The following is a 22,889-nucleotide window of genomic DNA, read 5'->3' on the forward strand; positions in this document are numbered from 1 at the left end:
GCCACCAGGGGAGCAGCGGGCAGTGGCTGTCCCTCTGAAGGACCAAGGGATGAGACTGAGGGTGGCTGCTGCAGGGGCTGAATCCGATGCCTAGCACAGCGTTCTTTCTTACTTCTGTCTCCAGCTGGCTCAGCAGGGGCTGTGGGGGGCCAAGCCTCGCTGCAGCCTCTGCGGGTGCGGCCGCTTTTGCGCTTGGGCAGTGGTGGGGCAAGGCTGTGGCCAGCAGGCCAGCAGGCACTCGGCCTGCGGCTCTCAGAGGAACAGGCGGACATCGGAGCAGGCGGAGATACAGCAGGCTGGTTTCGGGCTCTGCTGAACTGAAGATGCCCCCGTGTTACCCGAGCCACTTGTTGCCCTCGGAGGGCTCAAATGGCAGCTCCTGGAGCCTCCTGGACACAGGCCAGGTCACATACTCTTTATCATTCCTTTTAAGGGAGGTGGAGCCCCTAGCAGGACACACAGACCCGTTGGCAGGAGGGCCCTGTGGACCCAAGCTGCATGTCGCCCCCTGAGAGCATCAGGAGAGCACCCCCTTCCATGTGCGGTGCTGTCTTCGTGCTAAGATGCCTGGCACAGGGCCTGGTGCACAGCGTCCTCGAGACTCAGCTGTGAGGACAGAGCCAGCTGGCCGGATTAAGTGTAGCCGTGTGAGTGGGAGACGACAGGGCCAACCTGACACCCTCACCGAGGCTGTCTCACCCTGCGCACTCTCCCTGACAAGAGGCCGACCTGCCCGCGACCTGGGAAGCATGGGGCACGAGGAACCGAAGGTGGGAAGTCACGTGCAGGAATTTGGGGAGGACAACTGCGAAGATGCCTGGGGGAGGACTGAAGCCGCTTTGAAGAAAGCATCCCAGGTAGAGTAACACACCACGGAAAAGAGGAGTCATCGTCGGGGTCTCCAGCGCTCTTTGAGGGTACTTGAGGCCAAGAACAAAAGAAGGTCCCAACCTTACAGAATTTGGAGTTTCAAGGGACAGTGCAAAAGAGGGAAAGTGCCTTGCCAGACTGGTTTCTGTTAGAACATTTATTTAGAAAAATAACCCTTCCCTGCCTTCCTCTCTCTGCGTGGGACGTGGGCAACTGTGCTGGCTGCTTCTCTGGATTGGGCCACCGACCCACACGGGGGTCCAGGACACGCACCGGCGGCCACTCTGCTGGGAGGCCCCTCGTCCCCCCAGCCGCGACAGTCCTCGTGTTCATCCCTCGTCCAGGCCTCTGTCTCCAGGTCTCCGGATGGACAGAGGGCTCTGAAGGATAGGGGCCACCTGGCCACAGTCCGTGTGCCCCGCCTGAGGCCTGCGGGGCTCCCGGGTGGGGCGCTGTGCTCTCCCCTCGTCGGAAGCTCAGGGCTGGAAGCGCGGGGAGCTGACGTGAGGCTGGTGGAAGGCGTGGGCGCTGTACACCACCTCGGGGGGCGACGGCGCGCTGGCGGCCAGCACGGAGCACAGGGGCTCGTGGCTGCTCAGCACCGACGTGAAGTACTTCATCTCCTCCGTGAGCTGCTTGATCTCTTTGCGCAGAGCCGCGTTCTGCTTCTCCAGGTCTTCGCTCTCCTGTGAGAGGGAGGGATCGGCAAGGGAGATTAATGTCAGGGAAGGCGGCAAGGTTGCTGGGGCCGGGAGGGGCGCGGGAGGAGGCCAGATTAGATTTTCACCGGCACAGCCATGGAGAAGGGCATCAGAGAATCTTCTGTGTATGTGAATGTGTGCACGTGTGTATATGTGTTTGTAGGTGGGTATGGGCATCTATGTGAGCACATGCATGTGTGCATGTGTGCCCTGGTGTTGAGTTGAACCACATGAAACCACTGATATGTGTCTGTTTTGACCTATAAAAACTGCAATTTCATATGGTTCAACCTAACAGAGGTGTATGTGTGCGTGTGCTCCTGTGTACCTGTGTGCGTGTGTGCAAGGGTCTCTGTGAGAGTGTCTCCCCGTGGGGAGTGGCCAGTGTAGGCCAAGGGACAGTGGCTGGCAGACCAGAGCCTAAGGACTGGAAAGCAGACTGTGAGAACATCTTATACCAACTGCACTGCTTTCCACTCTGTTATGCATGTGTTCTCCAAATGCACCTAGCGTTTGCGTTTGGTCTTACATCTAGAGTCCACTCCGATTCTAGGATACTTGGGTCTTTATAAATATTAAATAATCAAAGTCTGCTACAGTGTTCTTGGGTGGGCAGAATTCCACCCCATTCTGCCCACCCGAGGGTGGGTTTTACAACACTCTGAGTGTGTCCCAAGCCCAGGAACACCTTTTCCCTGTTGCTTGTGGGAACCAACAAATACAGGCTAATCAGGAAAGCCCAGGGTAAGGAGTGCTGTTTCCTGATCACATTATTAATTAATCCACAATTACGCTCTGGGCATTAGCATTTACTGAAAAACAATCCCATCTTCAGGAAGCCCAGGAGAATTGCAATTCTGATGTGGCTTTTTAGGTTCACATTCCTTGACTCAATGAGACAGAGCTTCTCTGCTAAGCATTGGTACTCACAGAGGAAAGGCAGATGGCATTGCAGATGCAAATAACTCATATTTCAGTTCAAAAAGCAACCTAATATTTGGAGGCCAGGTCTTACATTTCTAGTTCTGTTTGGTTTGGGTCAACATTTCCCACACTTGCCATATCATTAGAATTAGTTTTAAGGCTTGTTAGAAATATAATTTCAGGCCCTTCCTAAAATCTAGAGATTTGAACTCAGTGAGTTTAGGATTTAGTGGGGGTGAAGTCATGAAGTCTGTGGGAATTTTTAATAAGTGTCCCAGGTCATTCTAATGATCAGGCAAGTTTGAAAACACTAATTAAGTATGATATTAAATTTGTTTTAATTATTCAAGCACTTATTAAGTGCCTATTTGTTAAGTGCCTGGCTTACTGCCTGGCACATAGTATGACCTAAATGTTTGTTGACTGACTGACTGATGACATCAATTGCTGGCAAGATGAAAGTGACTCAAAAATATGGTGGGTGGTGTGTAGATGGAAGTTAACTTGACATTTAAAATCTGCCCTAAATAATCCTCAGGACTTTCAGCTGCAGGCTAATGAGGGAGCCAGATGGAATCTGTCAGTTGCACTGCCAATCATCCTAAACCCGCACCCCGTGGCGTTCTTTTTTAAGTAGCAGAGAAGCACAGGACTGTGGCCTAGCCCCTCAAGCCAGCTTCCATCCGTTTGCGAAGGACAGATTCAAGCATGCTCAGCCTCAGCCTGGCATTTCCTGTGTGTGGCTCTGAGCTAGAAAATGTGCCTAGGTCAAGACAGAGGGAACCCCCACATCTAAAATGAGGCAGTGGGGGGGATACCAGGAGCCACGGTGGTGGAGTCAGAGCCCTGACTTCTGCAAGATGTGGCCGGCTCATTCATTTTACCATTTGGTTGTTTCCTGGTACATCCCAGAAGGAGGGCATCCCCCCTTTACCGAAAGGTAAGATAAAGCAACACCATGAGACTGGGGGGTGTTGGTAAGACGGGAACTGGGGGCCGGGAGTCCTGGCCCCATCCTCTGGCCCTTTTCCTCGCCCCCTCTGAGAGTTTCCACTGGTGACAACATTTACCGTAAATTCTGCGCTCTGAAGTGCCTGGGCAAACCCCGAGGTAGAAGGGAGGGGCTGGACCCTCTGACCTTCTCCCCGCCTAGAGGCGGGCCCAGCTTTCGGGAAGTGACAGCGGCTCCTTCCTCCCTAAGCAAGCTCCGCTGAGCTCTCTCTGGCTTTCGTAGCTGCCTCCCCCTCCCTGCTTGCAAATCCCGGAGCTCTCCGAGTTCGTAACTGCTGCTTGTCGCCTCTAACCAGAAAACAACCACTGGTGACAGGAAACTCGTCTTTACCTTGGGAAGGAAGGCTGCTTCCAGCTAGGGCCCCCCAGAAACCTGCCCTGCCAGCCCAGGGGCCCTGCAGCCAGCCTGGCGCTCACCAGAGACAGGGTTTGACTTCGCTTGCAGGAGGAAGTGGCTGATCAGGGCCTCGTCCCTCCACACCCCCACCTGCGTTGCACGGTCCACTCTGGTCCTCCTGGAAAAGTCATGCCTGTTCACATGGCTGAAGGGACAACCGCTGAAGGTGGCCATGGGAGCAGCTGTTTATCCAGAGGTACAAGAGTCACATCCCCTAACTTCCCCATGGGGGATGGAAACCTAGAACTCAGCGAGGGGGAAGGAAATTTCAGCTTCTACCAGGCGTGTCTTCTGCCACAGTCGGGGTGAGCCTGCGTGCGGGCATCACGTCACCTGCTTTCTACTTCTCAGGTTCACGTAGGTCCATCATGCTCCTCACAGGCACCCTCTGAGAGGGAAACAGCAGGCCAGCCGTGTCCATTACCCCCACTCCACAGATGGAGACCACCAAGACCCCGGGACACACCTGCTCCACATGCACACAAAATGACCACCGGCTGTGGGCAGCTGTGTTACTGGATCTGCCTCAAGATACTTGTTTTCTCAGAAGCTCAGAAACTTGGGTTGATCCAAAGACACATAGCCAGGTAGCGGCCGAGCAGGGCTTGACTCAGGGCCCTGTCCTCCTTCTGTCACACCCGACCGCTTCCCCTGAGAGACTGGAGACTAGAGCCGGCAAAGGTCTCCAGAGCACCAAGAAGTCCACGGCTGCCCGGGGGTCTCCCAGGAGAAAGCTGGGTCTTGGTTTTGGCGACCCTGACACACAACACAATATAAGAACCGTGAGTCAGTCACACTCTTCCAAGCACAGGGCTGGCCGTCTGCCTCCTGCGCTGAGTTGAGAGGGAGTCACCTGACCGGTCACCTGCGGGCTGACCTGAGGCCAGACCTTCCTCCAGACGCTGAGCCAGGTCCTGAGCCCATGACAGTGGTGGGCTCCACAGTGGTACGTGGGACAGGCGACTTGAGTCCTGGTCCCGTCTGGGTGACCCTCGGTGACTCACTTTTCCTGGTGAGCCCCAGTTGCCTCACTTTCAAACAGAAAGACTGGACCAAAGCAATGATTTTCAACCTTAGCCGCACATTGGGATCCGGGAAGTTTAACAGCGCTGATGTCCGATTTTGAGTTCATAGGTCTGGGGTGCAGCCTGGGCACTGGGTTGTTAAAGGCTCCCCAGGGGATCTAACCAGCTAATGTTGGAAACCACAGGATTAGACGATCTCCAAGCCCTCTCTGACTCCCAGATAGTTCGGATTCCATATTGACTACCTGAGCATATTAGCAAACTGAAGCCTCTAACCCCCTCCTGTTGGGAAGGGATGTGTGTGTGTGTGTGTGTGTGTGTGTTGGGAACAGAGGGGTGTAGCTCTCAATTTATAGGAGAAAGATTAGTGAAAACCAGATTTTTAAAAGAATAACCTAACCTGACTTAATAACTAACATTCATTGAATACTACCATGTGCCAATCACTCTGTTAAGTGTTTTATGGTTTCATTCTATTTAATCTTTGCAACAACCTTGTGTGGCAGGTAATATTATTAGCCCCATTTTACAGAAGAGGAAAAACAGGTACAGAGGAGTTAAGCAACTTGTTCAAGGTCACACAGCTTGTAAGACGCAGCACCAGTACTTGAATTGAGGCAGCCTGGCTTCAGAGTCTGTGCCCTCTATCCTCTCTTGCCTTTGAAGTTGGTTTAAACTTTATGATATTTGATAATTATCTCCCGTGAGACCTCAGCCCTGTTGGCTTTCCAGTTTCACCTTCCGTCTTTTCCCACCTCCTGCAAATGCAAATGCTCATGCTCACGTTCACAATTCACCCTCACCTGTGGAGTCACCTGCTGCTGCCTCTATCGTGAACCACAAGCAGCCTGGGGGTGGCGAAGGAAAAGGCTTCCTGGGGGTGTGGGAACATTCTGGGAAACCCCCTCCTGGAGGGGCCGCGGAGGGGTCGCAAAAACAGCTCTTGAAGGATGGGGAATCCCCAGGCAGTTCCCTCGCCCTCAGGGAGCCAGTTGGGACGAGGACCAAGGGACAGGCTGGTATTTTCTAGCCAGGCCCTGGCCCGAGGTTCTGGCAGGGACTCTCCAGGCATTCTGAGCAGGGCTTGGTCCTCCCTGTGAGCTCCGGTTTAGTGTCTTGACCTTCTCCTCACAATTTCTAATCACAATTTCTAGAAGGGTGAAAAGAGTCCCTGTGTGTTTCTTCCTCAGCAGAACGCGCAGCCATTTATTGGTGGGGTGACTTTGAGTTCCCGCCCACACTTAAATAAGAGAGTGATGTTCAAAGCTGATCCCTCAATCCCAGCTACACATGCAGTCCCCATCAGTCCCCAGCCCTTGCACGTGACATTCAGAGAGAGGCCGGAGCCCGCCCCTCCTGGACAGGGGGTCCTGCTGAAAGGCGGGACTCTTCCCAAGCAGTGGGAGGGTCTATGCCCACGTCTCCCGCCATTCCTGGGGAAACTGACCCCAACTCCAGCCCCTCACCCTATGAGGCGAGAAGAGGAATTACCAAATCACAGGACTTTGCACAGAATAATGTAAGCATCTGATTCTGGAGAAATCTTCACTTTCATGTTTAGAGCTGTAGCTTTAGGCCCTAAGCACCTCTGTCATCAACAGATGTTTGGCCACATCAGCCATGCCCTCAAGTCCTGTCACCTGTTCCTTGGCTTCCAAGACTACGATTTCATTGACCTCAAATGTGAGAAACACTGTAGATGGGTTCACTCAGCGTCCATCCCAAACTGCCTCTCCCTGCCTTCCTCCAGAGAGACGGGGACAGAATTGCTCAAAAACCCAGCTTACGACGATGCAGCTGAGTGCAGCCGTGTGACAGGATTCTGACCAAAGAGTTGTAAACAGAAGTACGTGGGGGGTGAGGTTGCAGGGAGAGGGGAAGGCCGAGCTTAAATGCCACCCTCTCTCCACACGGACTGATGCCCAGAGGGTCACAGCCATCTTGCAGCCTGGAGATGACAGCCACATACTGAGGATGCCGCGCAGAATGGAGGAGCTCGGTTCTTCCTTGCTCTAGGCTTATCTCTCCACTTCCGATCGTCTTGTTATTTGAGAAAAATAAACCGTGACTCGTTCACGCCTCTGTGTGATGGCTTGTCTATTACTTGTAGCTGAATGCAGTCTTGACTGATACTTCCAGTTAGGTTACCACTGGCAAGCCCAATTTTGAAAACAAACAACAAAACAACTAATAATTGCCATCAAAGGAAAGGTTTGAGTTGTTTGCTTTGTTTTAAGCTGTGGGGCCACTGTATCTGGCACAGAGTATCTGGGTATATACCCACATAATTGGCCCAGACTCACTCTGCCCATTCTACTGCATGCACCTGCTTAGGCTTCAAATGTCAGGGTTCCTCATTCTCAATCCTGGCTGAGATGGAAAGGCAAGAGGTAGGGGATCTATTCAACTCTCATGAATTATAATTTTATCAAACCAGTTACCCTTTGGGTTGTTGAGCTCGGTGAAGGCAGGTGCTATTATTGCCTTCACTATTTTGTCCTCAGTGACAAAGACAGTGCCTGGCACATAGCAAATGTTCAATCGAAGCATGTTGCTTGATTGCCAACTTGGAATCTGCAATAATTTACCAAAATCTGAGATGTGCTCATGAAGAAGGAGTCTACTAAGTAGATATCATGTGATTAGCATGTTTATTTGTCTTTTTTTCCAGTCTGACATCCAACTGAATGTAAGGTCCAGGAAATCAGGCACATGGTCTGTCTTGCCACTGCTATATTCTTAGTGTCTAGAACAAATGGTACTTGGCTAACAAATACTTGTTGAGTGGGTGAATCATTTCTGCTGATATTAGCCCTTGTACTGGGAATATCGCCTTAGCTTTTATAAATTTCTGTCACCCCATTCTCTTAACAATGAGGCATATTCTTGTGCCAGCTGACTACCCAGAAAATATTTTAGTTATACGATCCTCAGTTGAAGGAAATTGCATTTTGGCCCTAGGAATCCAGTCTCCTCTGCTTGGCTCTGAACTTTATCACTTCTTTTGAGTTTTCATAAGAGCTCAAGGTCACCTTCCTTGGTTTCCCCTAAGTCTAGGGTGACCAGATATTTACTGGGACTATCCTGGTTCACACTTGTAGTCTTGGTGTAATATTTATTTGTGCCACCTTTGACTCTCAAAACTGTTCCTGTTTGGAGTACAAATTACAAAGTCTCCTACCAAAACCTGACCCCCAAATTCTAGCTCATTGATATCCTCTCTATACTTGTACTCGATTTCCTCTGGAGTTTCCCCAGCTCTCTGTCAATTTTCTTCTTTTTTTTTTAATAAATAATATTTATTATAATGACATTAAAAGTATTCAAAACCAATTAAGAACACCTATGATTCTAGTCCCCTAACACAACTGTTTTCATTTGTACATACTGCCATCTCACCCTTTTAAACAAACATGGAAAATCTTAGCCACAGTACATATGTAATTTGTATTTTGCTTTCTGTTATAACCTGTCCCATCTACACAGTCATCATAATTATTATTTTTAATGGCTACATCATCAAATTGATTATCCACTGTTTACTTAAAATGGTGTTCTAATGTTGGACACTTTGGCAGCTATCAAAATGTCGCTATTATAAATAACACAAGAATTAACACCTTGTTCAATGATTTCCTAGAATAAATTCCTAGGAGAGAGATTAATGGGGCAAAGATCACAATCAACCTTCCAGTTTCTGGTAAGCATTGCTGTAAAAGGGTTGTATAAAGTATATAATGTAACCAGTAGTGAATATAACTATCAATTTTACTACAACCTCACTGGCAATTAGGTATTATAATTTTAAATCATTTCTTTGTTTGCTAACTAGATTTATGAAGGTTTCTTAATTTCATTTTAATGTTATAAGTAGTTAATTATTAAGAAGGAAGAAAACTTTCTGTGTGTCTGTCTCCTTAGTGTAGCATTCTCAACCAGGAGTCATTTCATCCTCCACGGGACGTTTGGAAAGTTCTGGAAATATTTTTGGTTGTCACAACTGGGGTAGGGGGAGGGTGTTCTACTGGCAACTGGCATCTAGTGGGTAGATTTTACATTTTACAATGCACAGGGCAACGCCCCACAACAAAGAATTATCGGACTCAAAATGTCAATAGTGCTGAGGCTGAGAAACCCTGCCTGTGTATCGTTTTCATAATCAGAATAGGAAATTAGGGTGTTTTCATTTTGGTAGGAAAAATATTATGTAAGCTTTCTGTTCATAGTGTCTGCCCACTTATCTATTGGATCTTGATGTTTTTCTTTAAAAAGATGTATTTTCTGTGGGATGAATATTAAACCTTCATTTATTTCATTTGATGCAAATATTTTCCTCAATATGTCATTGTCGCTTTTAATTTTGGATTACAACTTTAAATTCCCTTTTAAATAAAGGAACACTTGAACTTTGGCTCCTGTCAACCTTGGACTCACTCTTTATGGTCTTTTGCGGTAGGCTTGTGTTGTTCTGGAGCTGAGGGGTGTCTACTTGTTCAAGGGTTCTGCTTAGTGGCTTGGCTTATCCTTTGCAAGGGGCCATATTGAACACCACCACCCACGTAGCAAAGCTCTGTTCAGCAAAGTGGCACAAAACAGAAGCAGACTGGTGGGCATGCAAGAGGTTTGTGTTCTTGGGTGTCTTTGAGAGAGACACGTGTTTTCGTCGGTAACACAGCAGGTTGGCCTAGAAAATCTCTGAGTTCCCTTTTCGTTCTGTGATTCTATAAACAAGGTATTATGACCATGATTATTGTTATTCCCTCCACAAGCCAGCACATGGACCCACGGTGGAACATTCTACAGATATCCCACAATTTGGTCTTGTGCCCCCATCTCGCCTTCCTAGGAAGCAGGGGACCAGACTGAGTTCGACAGAGGAGACTAAGAAAACCTCTGAGCAGCCTGGACACGGGCTCTTTGGCAAGACTCTCCCATTCTTCTCAGGAGAAGGAAGTTTGGGTGCTGCCAAGCTTGGCTCCATGAAAATGTCTGATGACCAGGCAGCTGTCAATTTGTGACCTGGGACCTATAATCCTATTTAGACAGTCATTATTTGCAGTGTCAAGACCAGTGTGGTGTTGGTCTCCTTTCCAAAATGCTTCCTAAATGTAATCACACTGACCCATCCTCATCAGTAAGACAAGCAGGTGGATTGCCTTGACATGTTTTTCCTCCCCAAATGAAAATAGCCCAATTTTGTGTTCTGATTTTTTAAAAGGCACACATTTATCACAATACAAGAATACAGAAAAGTACTAGGAGTAAGGTAAACTACCCAAACTCAATCACTCAGAAATAACCACTATTAGTATTTTGGAGAATATCCTTCCAGACATCTCTTTATGCATGCAACCATGCTCAAAACCCACACATTTTACATTAACGGAATTACACGCTGCATACTCTTTGTAATTTGCCTTTTTCATTCAATTCTATATCATTGACATCTTTCTATGTCGATAAACACAGATCTACTTAGTCGTTTTAAGTGCCAGCATAAAATTTTATTACATGAATGTATCATAATATGCTTAATCCCATTTTTAGCCACCTGTCCAATCTTATAGCATTGACAAGGTGTTTACTATTCGCAAATAACAATGAATTGTAAATTATTTTTTCATCAAACTCTTGTAAGTGGAATTGTTGTATCAAAGGTTATTCCCATGTAAGATGTTAGTATTTATTGACACATAGTCATCTCAAAAAGGTTTCAATTGATATAGTGTATAAAGATGTCTTTACTTTCTTGATCAAGCCTGATAATGGATCAGGAAAAGGTGAATTTTGGAGGCTGTTGCTTAAGAAACAAAAAAATAAATTCAAGAGGAGATTCAAGGAAGATACAGGTTAAGGAAAATGAATACATCTTCATGAGGGTTTGAAGAAAGATCTTAAGTCAGACCTAATTACAAGCTACATAACCGTGGACAAGGTACTCAACCTTACATAATAAGGTTTTTATGCAGATTAAAAGGGAGACTGAAGGTAGAGCACTTAACACAAAATGGCTAATACATAGTCATGTGTTCATGTGTTTAAAAAGAAGTTCATAGCAAGAGAAGTGCAAGAAATGTGTCTCTTTTCTATAGATGGTTCCCTGATTTTTACATTGAACTTTTTAAGGGTGTATATAGCCACAACATTTTTTGTGTGTGTTTTATTGACCTATGACTTCTGTATGCCAAAAAACATTATGGCATAGTCTCCCAAAGAAAGCAAAAGAACTCTGGGAGTGAAGTAGGACCAGAAGCAGCCTTCTCTCCCAGGCCTCCCCAGAAGGCCAAGAACAATCATGCTCTTCTAAGGAGGCCCCAGAGGCTAACATCTTTGACAGGGCTCTTGTCCTCTCCTACTCAATTTTCCTTCATTTATAATTACCTTATTTCTCACAGCATTAGCTCAAAGCTTCATTTAATGCATAAGTTAAACTCATGATTTTTCTGTCATATATGACATTAAACTCATACCCTGGAACCTGTAAACCTCTCTCTTTTCTTAAACTGGTGCAAGACTCCTCCAGGAGCCAGCCGCAGGCAAGCGCCTGACGCACTCCTTCCTATCTGAGGGAGTACCTAAATCTCCAGCTTCCAGGTCTGGCCCTGTGACCCTAACCTGCATCCAGTTCCATCCTGGAGGCCAGATCTGACTTGTCAACAGCACGGCTCTGAGCTAACGTTGCCTTCTGCTCCCACATATCCTCTGCTCTTAGCCTTTCCAGGAACAAAGCTTCATTGGTGTCAATCCTCTTTTCCACTAACCCTGGACATTGACTCAGAATCCTTCCTGCTGCAAAGCACCGGAGAGCCACCACCGTCAACCAGGATGGCTACACAAAGGAAACTGATTTGCCACCCTTATAGTGGCACACCTAGTACTGTGGTCCTTAGGATCACCCAAATCCCAACAGAGAGTGGGTTCTCCCAAAGGTCTGAGATATTTATGCAGGTTGTTCAAGGGATAAAATATCACAATGGAAAACCGTTCAATGTTTGATATCAAAATTAGAAAAGAACTCATCCTAATGCATATGCAGTAATGATCAATGTTGAGAATTTTGATATCTATAATATAGAAATTAAAGCACATGATTAAAAAAACCCCAAAACTATATAAAAAAGGTAAGAAATGCAAAGTATCTCTCTCCTGCTTTAGATCTTTTGTCCCACTTTTCAGAAATAAATATCACCAAGAATTTTTTTGGTGATATATTTGAAAATTTTTATACTTACACATACATATATATGTATCTCTTTCTTTTTATTAAAAGCACAGATGGGGGCAAACTATGTACCACATTCATACGTTTTTCACTTAAGAGTACAGAAATGTGATAATCTTTCCCGATTAGCACATTCAGACATCACTCATTATTTTAACAGCTCCATAGTATTCCATTGAATGAACTATAATTTATTTGATCACTCCCTTATGGATGGATATTTAGCTTGTTTTCAATCTTTCTTATAAGAAACCATGCAGTAATGATTATCTTTACATGTACAGAATTGTATAATCTGTGGATATATTTGTGAATAGACTCCTAGATGTCAAATTGCTGAATCGCAGGGTATATGCACTTATACTTTGGATGGACATGATCAAATTGCCCTCTAATGGGGTCGTACTGACTACACTCCTACGAGCCACATGTGATGGTATTTGCTTCTCCATCGCCTTGGCAGCATTGTGTACTAGCAACGTTTTTTATCTTTGCCAATCTCACAGTTACTTTAGTTGGCATTTTCCTAAGTGAGATCTCACATCTTTTCACATATTTATTTGCCATGTACTTATCTGTTTCTGTAAATTGCCTATTCAGAATCATTGTTAATTTTTCTTTCGGGTTGTTAATCATTTCCTATTCATAAGAACTCTCATATATTAAGTAAACATGCCTTTTTTGGACATATGTGTTACAGACATTTTTCCCTAGTTTGTTATTTGCAGATAGTGTTTTGATCTATACAGGAATTTTCACTTTTTATGTATAAAAGTAATGTATATCAATCTTGTCCTTTATGGTTTCAGGGTTTTGTATTTATTTGGAAAATAATTCTTCATTCCAAGATAAATTTTTGAGTGCTCATGTTTTTTTTCAAATTTCTTTAGTTTCTTCTTTTAAAAAATTTTACATTATTCTATGTATGTGTGTTGTACAAGAAATGAAGGAACCAGCTTTTCCTTTTTTTTCCCAAGTGACTAGCCCGTTGTCTCAACTCCATTTATTGAATGATTCAGCTTTTTCTCATAGTTTGAAATGCCATCCTGGTCCCTTTGTATTTGTACTTATGTCTTAGGAATTGACAGACTGGGTCTTAAAATTTGTATTTGTTCTTGAGCCTGTTTCTATATTCTGCCCTGCCCAATGTTCTGTCTTTTCCATGTTGTTTTGATTTCTATGTTTGTAGTTCACTTTAATATCTTGGTCAGCTAATCTTCTTTCATCACCTTTCTTCTTTAGAATTCTCCTGGCCATTTGCAAATGGCTCTTTTTCACTGGAAACGTAGAGTAGCTAATCTAGTTCACTCCCAAATCCCACAAAACTCTATTTGGGTTTTTATTGGGATCACATTAAATTTACAGATTAATTTAAGGAAAATTGCTATCTTTACATAAGGTATACCTTTTTAATTATTCGAATCTTTTAAAAAGACATTTAGGATAACTTTAAAGTTTTTTTCTAAAGAAAAAACTTTCATACTTCATACTTTTTGTTAAATGTATTCCTTCCTTCCATTTTTTGTTGTTGTTGATATTATAAGTGAAATTTCTCTTCTATTAAATTTTCAAATTTGTTATTGTTTACATATGGGTAAGTTATTATTTTTTGTATTATTTTTGGAAGCTGCATTCTCTCTCTTATTATTTCTTATAGTTTTTCAGCTGATTATCTTGGACCCACTTATTAACTACTGATATCTTTTAGTTAATAACTGGTCAAGTTCTGCCTTTCTTTCTCTCTCTCTCTTTTTTTTTTTTTGAGACAGAGTTTTGCTCTGTTGCCCTGGGAAGAGTGCAGTGGCATCATCATAGCGCACTGCAACCTCAAATTCCTGGGCTCAAGCAATCCTCCTGTCTCAGCCTCCCGAGTAGCTGGGACTACAGGTGCACACACCACACCTAGGTAATTTTTCTATTTTTAGTAGAGACAGGGTCTCATTCTTGCTCAGGCTGGTCTTGAACTCTTGACCTTAGGTGATCCTCCCGCCTGGGCCTCCCATAGTGCTAGGATTACAAGCGTGAGCCACTGTGTCCGGCTGCCTTTCTCATTTTTAATCAGTGCCTGTGCTATACCTAATGGACCCTATAGCCTGCAGAAAAGGAACTAAGTGCAAGAGGTGCTTGTGTGAGATGTTCAACCAAAGGAGAATTAAAACAAAATGTGGCTTCTGTTTGTTGATGTCACAAATATGAAAAGAATCATCGGATCCATTTTATGTCAGGGGTAGTCAATGCCCGGGGGGTGTGAGAACACAATCATGAAAAGAGGCTCTTTCCCTACTTTGTCATTTTAAAAGCAATCAATGCATAGTGTCTTTTTTTTTTTTTTTTTTTTTTTGAGACAGAGTCTCACTCTGTTTCCCGGGCTAGAGTGCCGTGGCATCAGTCTAGCTCACAGCAACCTCAAACTCCTGGGCTCAAGCAATCCTTCTGCCTCAGCCTTCCAACTAGCTGGGACTACAGGCATGTGCCACTATGCCCAGCTAATTTTTCTATATATTTTTAGTTGTCCATATAATTTCTTTCTATTTTTAGTAGAGACGGGGTCTCACTCTTGCTCAGGCTGGTCTCGAACTCCTGACCTCAAGTGATCCTCCTGCCTCGGCCTCCCAGAGTGCTAGGATTACAGGCGTGAGCCACCGCACCTGGCCAATGCATAGTGTCTTGATGTAAGCTATTTATCGGACAGATACTGAAAATATTAAATAGTGAGATACCCCACTCTTGCTGGAGAAACAAGATAATTGTTTTGGTATTTTAAGGTAGATAATACTGACAAAAGTTGAAACCAAGAAATGGTTAAAATATTACCCCAGTATATATGAGGCTGGAACCCTAACCTGACTGTGGTCCTAATTTGATACTGTACTTTCAGTATCTGGCTCCCACACCCTGGTGTGTAAGGTATTGGTAGAGGAGTCCTGTGACGATGTCTGGGGGCCAGAGTATGGTTCCAGAATGTTTGCATCTGGAGCCAAGCACAGAGAGGAGGCAAGGGCAACCCAAGCACTGAGCCGAAAGACACTGGGGGTAAACCAGCTGAGTTTCTACCTGAATCACAGACACAATTAAGAGGCTAATGGACAGAGAAGATAAGTGGTTGTCGTCTGAGAGAAAAATGAAGATTTCAAACCACAGCCAAACCCTCTGTTTGATGGTGGCAGGTTGACACGTTGCTGCCAAAAGCTTCTATCTGAAGCGGAGAAGCAGAAGTTGCGTTGACAGCAGTCCGCGCCCTGTCCACACTGACGGGACAGCTCACCAGGCAAGAAGGAAGGGTAAATGCTGTGGTGCTCAAAAGAAAGGAGGCAGGAGGAGTTGGGGAAGATAGGAATGTTCTAGAGACTGAGGCTGGGGTGTGAGTGTGGACATGTTGACTACATGACTAGGGGCTCCATGGACCCCCAAGCTCCAGAGATGATCGTGATGTAGTCATGACTAGTGTCAACAGATGGGCCAAATCTTTTGGTTCTGACTTCCATCTTACAGAGAGAGACCACTGAGTCGGAGTTGAAAACCTTGCTGCAGCAAAGGGACATATATGTCACCCGCACTGATACATCCCCAAGGGGTTGGACAAAGACCAGTGGGTTGAATTTACAGGGAGACAGCAGTGCAGCTTAAGATGGGAAAGAGTCTTCTGTTCGTATGTGGGGAGGGAGGGAGCTCCCCATCACTAGAGTGACTAGGCGAACATTGGGGGTCATTTGCTGGGGGTGTTGTATAGGAGTCCCAGGCATCAAATGTGCGTCTGAACCTTTTAGCCTTGATGAAATCTTTCAACCTCAAGATTCTGTGATTAAATATATGTGTGCATATGTGTGCATGTACACAATCTTTGTGGTTATTTATCTTGCTTCTTATAACTATTACTCTTATTATGCTTAATTTTTTTGAGTATGCAATAAATCCAAACATTTATTGTATGCCAGGCACTGTGTTGAGCTCTTTACACAAACTGTCTCCGTAAGGTATTTAGTGTCAATTTCCATTTTCTAGATAAGGCTTAAGGGAGGCGAAGAACATTTCTGAGTCATTCGCATGGATAGTAAGTGGCAGAGTTGGGAATCAAACCCTGCCCTGACTGCTGAGCTCCCGAGCTTACTTAAACTTTCCACTTTTAAAAAAAAAACAATATCACAAACTTATAATAAAAGTTATAGCAGTTTGCCAGTCTCAGGACATTGTCTACTTGTACAAAAGGAATATTTTTGGTTTTTTTAAATTTTTATTCATTTATTTGTTTTCTTGCTCTAAAGAATATTGAATCAGAATCAGACTTTGATAGAGACAAAACAAGGAATCATAGATGTTCAAGTTTAAAAAGTAAACCAGAGTGTTGTGAGCTCCTAAGCAATGAAATCACAGAACATAGCAGCAGCAGGGACACACACAACTCGGCATTAGACTGTCTGTCACAGTTGGTACAGACTTGCTGCTCATTCATTCTTTTTTTCATCTTAACAAATATTTATGGACTTAAAACCATGTTAGTGTGCTATGGAGGATATGCTGAATCCATTTCAAATAAAACACAAGCATCCAATCAGAGATGGTGCAGCCTGCTCTCCGTTTCCTCGCAAAGCTAAAAGAAGCACCATTTCCCGCCCCACAAAAGTACATCGTGCTTATTCTTGATAAGGTTAAAACAGCGACACTAACTGGCTGGTTGCCATGCGAATTGTCCAAATCAGTACAAGCTTATTCATTTTGGGAGCCAATTGCATTTTTTCCATTGAAAGGAATTACTAGGATATTAGAGGTTTGGGAATATTCAAAATTTTTGAGTGTACCATAAATCCAGACATTTATCATATGCCAGGCACCGTGTTGAGCCGTCTCTAGGAGGTATTTGCTGTCAGATGTTTCAGGAGGAGGGACAGGATTACCTCAAGGCCACGTGTGGCCCTCCAGATCCCCAAGTGCAGCCTCTCAACCGAATCCAAACTTCACAGAACAATCCCTTTATTAAAAGGATTTGTTCTTTAAAATTTGGATTCAGTCAAAAGGCTGCATTCAAGGCTCCAGAAGGCCACATGTGGACCCAAAGCTGCAGTTCCCCACCTTTGGTTGCTAGAAGAAGGGAAGAGGGGATGGACTAGGAAGGATCCAGTGAAGTAAGAGTTGGTTGAACAAGAAGCAAATTAGGGGCAGAGTGAGGAGAGGTGTGATGGTAAGGTAAGAGACGAGGAGGAAGCCTTGCTTTATCAAGCTCACAGCCAGAACCCAGAAACACTGCCTAGGGCCCTGGGCCACCAGCAGAACTGCAATTCAGCACTGCCCAAGGCCCCTGGCCTGCTCAAGCCAGGGGTCAAGGCTTTCTCTACAAAAATTGGTACTAGAGGCAACTCAACCAGGATGACGACCATCCCACATAAGTGCACTTGAAATTGCATCTTTCGCAGACTTCTTGGGGGATATCATCAGAGACAAAAATTTCAAAATAAAACTTTAGTGAGGCCAGGCACAGTGGCTCACGCCTGTAATCCTAGCACTCTGAGAGGCCAAGGCTGGAGGAAAGCTTGAGGTCAGGAGTTCGAGACCAGCCTGAGCAAGAGCGAGACCCCGTCTCTACTAAAAATAGAAAAATTAACTGGGTGTGGTGGCGTGCACCTATAGTCCCAGCTACTCGGGAGGCTGAGGCAGAAGAATCACTTGAGCCTAAGAATTTGAAGTTGCAGTGAGCTATGATGACACCACTGCACTCTAGCCCAGGTGACAGAGGGAGAACTTGTCTCAGAAAAAAATCTTTAATGGTGCTCAGAAAAGTGGAGTAAGATGTAGCACCCTGAAGACCCCCTTGTCCCCAGGGCAGGGAGATTTGGATGGCTGCCCAGCTGCCTGTCCGAGGGATGAGACTATGTGTGACCCTAGCACTGCACGATAAGGGGCTCCCCAAAGCCCTTAGGGCCTTCTAAAGTCCTCCAAAGATAGTCCTGCCTTCTGCTCTCGATGGCTTGCAAAGGATAGAGCTCTCTCAGCTGCCGTATCCCTGAGCAGGTGGCTCTGCCTTCCGCTGAGCCTCTGGGCTTCCCACACTCAACCCATCCAGCCCTTGAGCCTTGCTGGGGTAGAAAGGCTTATTTCACTGTTCAGCCTTCTGGCCCATTCCCTCCTGCAGAACATTCTTTCTTTTTTTTTTTTTTTTGAGACAGAGTCTCGCTCTGTTGCCCGGGCTAGAGTGCCGTGGCGTCAGCATAGCTCACAGCAACCTCAAACTCCTGGGCTCAAGAAATCCTTCTGCATCAACCTCCCAAGTAGCTGGGACTACAGGCATGCACCACCATGCCCGGCTAAGTTTTTTCTATATATATAATTTTAGCTGTCCAGATCATTTCTTTCTATTTTTAGTAGAGACGGGGTCTCGCTCTTGCTCAGGCTGGTCTCGAACTCCTGAGCTTGAGCGATCCTCCCACCTCGGCCTCCCAGAGTGCTAGGATTACAGGCGTGAGCCACCGCGCCTGGCCTACAGAACATTCTTAATGCACTCAGAGGAGAGACTCCTCACCTCACTTCGCCCACAGCCCTCACCCTCCGCTCCCCACCCACTACATCCCCACGCAGCCAGAATCAAAGCTGTGGTCCAAGGGTCCCCAGATGGTGGGGAAAAAAGCTCAAGAGGGTGAAGAAAGATCTGAACACTCACCAAGTGCAGGGTGTCAGCTTTCTGTGTCTGCCTCTGTCGGCTCTTCTGGGCAGCAATGCGATTTTTCTCTCGTCTCTGAACTTTTCTCACATCATCGGATGAGTCCTGGGAAGCAGAGACAATAAGAGTTGGGCAAGTCTGCTCCTCCCTTCTGAGTTGAAGCAGGCTCTCGTGGTGTGTGGTATCCATCTACCTATCCTTCCCTGGCTTCACCCGTATTTACCAAAAGCCTGCATCCAAAGGGGAGCTGTCCCCCATGCCCTGTTACACATCCTCAGGTCTCTAGGACGTTTTTTTGTCCAAAAGCTACAGGAAAAAGACAAGATATCTTGAAGCCTCAATAGGGCTGCATTCAGCAAAAATGGTTAAGGCGATGAAGTGTGTTTTATCACCTCTCTTCCTCGGGGCTGCTCCACCCTCACCGTCACTTTTTGGCCTAGAATCTTCCTGCTGTTCTTTTAGCTGTTTTCTTTTTCTCAAAACTTTGTTGAGCACCTGCTATTTCCAACCTCTGTGCAACTGCTCTTTCAGAGGTGCTCTTGTTGAATTCCCTAATGCTGTGATGTTGGTATCATTATTTCCATTTTATATGGGAGGAAACTGAGGCCCTAAGAGCTTGCGCAGAGGCTCACAGTCACCGGGGAGTGTTACATCACCTGTGCCAGGTCTGATGCCTTTCCAAGATCCACCCCCTCCACTAGCTGAATCGCTGCATTGTACCCCATGTGGTCTGCTGCTGCATCCTGAGCTCAGGGCCCTTCCAGATCTGCCTCCTCTTCCCCTTCCCTTACTTCCTTGTGCTCAGCCACCTTTGACAGCCTGGAGCACACCACCTAATAAAAACCAGATGCCAAGAAGAACAATGTTAATGACGGAGGTGGCCTGGATGTGGCGGGTAGTGGATGGGTGCTTGGGAGGGTGGGGGCCCTTTGGGTGTTCTCTAATTACACCCCAGGGATGCGCATGTCCTCTGCTTGGGCAGAGGTTAGCTCCAGCTTTCCCCCAGATGCTGCCGGATAAGTGTAGGTATTTGTGTAAAACACTTCTGCAACTCCTGTCTTGTTCCCTCTCACGTCCCCCACAGGCTAGAGGGGACAGATCCTAGAGCAAGGCTCCGGCCTCATCAAGCATATGTCTCACCAACGTGTCCAGTACTTCCAGGACATTGCAGAAGGATGGCATTGGGTTAGATAGGGAGGAAGTGCTCTTCCTCTAAGGGGGATGGGGCACCAGGTTACCATGGAAGCCATGAGTAATTTCCTTCCTAAGAAGAGCACAAACTTCCAGGCAGTCAGAGCCACTCTGATACCATCTTGGGCAGGGGACTAGATGCTTGCTGTCTAGAGGTCTCCACTAGGGCTCTTCCAACCTGCTGCTCTGTTGTGAGCTGCCTATGGTAGATGCTACATCAGATGCTTATATACTTTTATTTTGGCTGCAGCATTTTGAAAGCCCTCCCGGATATCTGTGCTAAGGAAAGAACGCAGTTTTTAAGCCACAAAGGTGGAGAAGATTTTAGTCCACTGATTACATTGGGTGAGAAAGAATGGGACTCCCTACAGCAAGGAATATCAAGAGTGTGGTGAAGAGAAAGGCCCAGAAGTGGAGGTGGTCAGGTACTCCATTTTTTGACAACCCAGAAGCTAAAACCTTTTGACTTGGAAATCAAAATCTAGACTTCCAATGCCTCCAGAATTCCTATCTCAATCTCCCTGATTTCCCCAGAGCTGAGATAAACTGCTAGCAAATGTCTCTAACACATTTCCACAGCCACCTTCTCATTTATTTCCCTCCTCCTATCCAGACACCACAGGGGAAAGAGGTACTGGCCACGGCTCCAGCATCCTTCCTCGCTGGCTGTGCTAGCAACGGAGGCAGTGCCCCGGCAGACAGCTCCTTCTGTGCTAGCCGGGGTCTTCCTCTTCCCTTCCTCCTTCTAACTTGCACTTGCTAACTTGCCTTTTTTCTTTTTTAAACTTTTCCCTGACCCCTTTTCTCTCCCGCCCTGCTGTCTCTCTCCTGGGAAACTACATATCTAGGATTTGGGTTGTGTATGCCGGCAGCCCACTTGAAAACTCCTCCTCTCACGTTTTACTGCCTTGGAGAACAGGAGACCCTTTTCTCTGGGTTCTTTGATGTTCATCCTCCTTTTTGCTTCCTAGAATGCTTCATGGGCTGGGAAACCAGGTGAGGCAGAGGCGATGGGCACCATCTCGGGTGGACAGGAAAGGGGCTTTGGCAGAATGGGTGGAAGCATGGGGGTCTCCGCCAATATGCACAGCTTCATTGCAAATGCCATGTCTTCAGTCTAATAGCACGCTCATGCCACAAGCCACTTCCTCGCTCTCAGCTCTCTGGGCAGGACAAGGAAGCCTGCCACTCTTCCTGCCCCCCAGAAGAATCAGAAGGTGTGAGAGAGAGAAAGGAGGACTCTACCTGTTTGCCAGGCGGGGGAGAGCGGCTGAAGCTGGAGTCACTGCTGTCGGAGCTGTGAGGCATGGCTGAAATCTTCCGGGCTCTCACACACAGCCCCAGGCACCTCTGGGCTCTCTTGTCACCAGCTGGCCTTCCTTCCTGACTGTTCCTGGGCCCCCAGCCCACCACCCTCCACAGCTGCCTCCTCAGCCTGGCCTGCAGCCACCTCCGACCCCTGCGTCCTCCTCACTCTGGGGTGCAGGGGGACTGCTCCCCACAGGGACATGTCGCTCTCTTCGGGGCTTGCGCGCACTCTCTCTCTTGTGGTTTCTGGTAACTCACACTGGAAGTCACATGGGCGGAAACTTCAAGTTAGAAGTTAGTTTGAGAGGAAATACATATCTGGGAAAAGACCTACAGAATTATGTGAAAGAAAAAAAAAAAAAACACAAAACCCCAGATACCTTCCGACAGTTTGAAAGGCAGAGCAGCTCTCTTCAATTGATGAAGATAAAAGAGAAAAACAGCTCAGGCAGGGAAAAACCCCAGCCAGAATTAGCAAGTTTGTCTTCTGTCGACATGGGCCCAGAGGAGAGGACAACTGGGAAGAAGTTTCCATTGTCACAAGACTTGATTTTTAAACCAAAATAAAGCAGTGAGACTGGGATTTCTTTCTGGTTTTCAACTGAAAGCAGCTGCCCATCCGTTTTTCTTGTGCTGGGCTTTCCTCACTCTGGGTCCCAGTCCAGCCAGCCTCGGGGAGCCCTGGGAATAAGGTGACCCCAGGGCAGGCTCCTCCCCAACTGTGGACAGGAAAGGCGAGAGGCCCTGGAATCGCTGCTCTAAGAGCTCATTCATCACCTGTGCCTCTTGGCAGAGTGTTTCACTCTTTAGAGAAAAGATGCCCTCTGTGTTGAGGGTCTTTCAGGAGCTCAAGGTAGGCTCTGGATCTTCATGATTCAAGGTCACCAGGTCAGAGCCCAGAATGGAGGAACAGTAAAAAATAGTAAAACAAGCACTGCATTTAGAGTCAGCCCAACCACGACTTGAATTCTAGCTCTACCACTTTGTCTGTGGCCTTGGGCACCTCATTATCTTTATCTGTAAATGAAGGATGATAAAAGCTGCCCTGCCTACCTCTTAGAGCTGTTGCAAGGAATAAATAAGCACACAGATTAGAATGCCTGGAGCAAAGGGTAAGTGTGCTACCTGCCAGGGCTGTTACTTGCAGGGCACTCCTGGCCTTGCCTGTCGGTAGTGCTCTGTGAGCAATTCAGCTCTCACCTGGGCGCTTTGGCTTCTTAAAAAGGTATTTTGCCTTATTCCCAGTATGCCTCAAAGCCCAAGGCTTGCCTTGATTAATTTTAGGATTGACAGAACGTTATGGCCCCTAAAGAATTTTTGTATCCACTGGCTGAATTTCTACCTGAAGACAGTATTGTCCTAAAGGTAAATTCAACAAAACAACATTCCTTTCCTATGGGGAAAAACAAAGCAGGGCTGTGGGTTACGGGATTCTGCGGGCCAGGATGTCGGGCAGGAAGGCCTTGATGAAAGGGTGACGTCGGGGCAGAGACCTGAAGGAAGGGAGGGAGTGAATGATGTGGGTGTCTCAACAAAGAACATTCCAGGCAAGGGGGTCAGCCAGGACCTGAAGCTGGAGTGTGCTTGGAGC

General features: G+C 46.4%; 1 protein-coding gene and 1 long non-coding RNA gene across 2 annotated transcripts; one reads left to right on the forward strand and one right to left on the reverse strand.

Moving 5' to 3' along the window:
* Positions 1-1,009: 1,009 nt before the first annotated feature.
* BATF (basic leucine zipper ATF-like transcription factor) lies at positions 1,010-21,557 on the reverse strand. The gene is made up of 3 exons (XM_045563566.1): positions 21,236-21,557; positions 18,800-18,904; positions 1,010-1,556 (listed from the first exon to the last, which is right to left on the reverse strand). The coding sequence occupies exons 1-3, from the start codon at positions 21,296-21,298 to the stop codon at positions 1,347-1,349; spliced, it is 378 nt and encodes a 125-aa protein (XP_045419522.1). The 5' UTR covers positions 21,299-21,557; the 3' UTR covers positions 1,010-1,346.
* Positions 5,701-7,004, forward strand: LOC123646509. Its single transcript, XR_006737927.1, has 2 exons — positions 5,701-6,447; positions 6,530-7,004. It is a non-coding gene; the product is annotated as an uncharacterized LOC123646509 (long non-coding RNA).
* Positions 21,558-22,889: the final 1,332 nt, after the last annotated feature.

This window comes from Lemur catta, chromosome 1, assembly GCF_020740605.2.
Source record: "Lemur catta isolate mLemCat1 chromosome 1, mLemCat1.pri, whole genome shotgun sequence".
Classification (NCBI taxonomy): Eukaryota; Metazoa; Chordata; class Mammalia; order Primates; family Lemuridae; genus Lemur; species Lemur catta.

What these genes read in the sequence shown, in the direction of transcription:
- BATF (XM_045563566.1), bottom strand. Translation starts at nt 21,298, where the DNA reads ATGCCTCACAGCTCCGACAGCAGTGACTCCAGCTTCAGCCGCTCTCCC. An exon ending in CTCCCCCGCCTGGCAAACAG is followed by an intron (nt 18,905 to 21,235) that starts GTAGAGTCCTCC and finishes TCTGCTTCCCAG; the next exon opens with GACTCATCCGATGATGTGAG. An exon ending in AAGCTGACACCCTGCACTTG is followed by an intron (nt 1,557 to 18,799) that starts GTGAGTGTTCAG and finishes TCCCTCTCACAG; the next exon opens with GAGAGCGAAGACCTGGAGAA.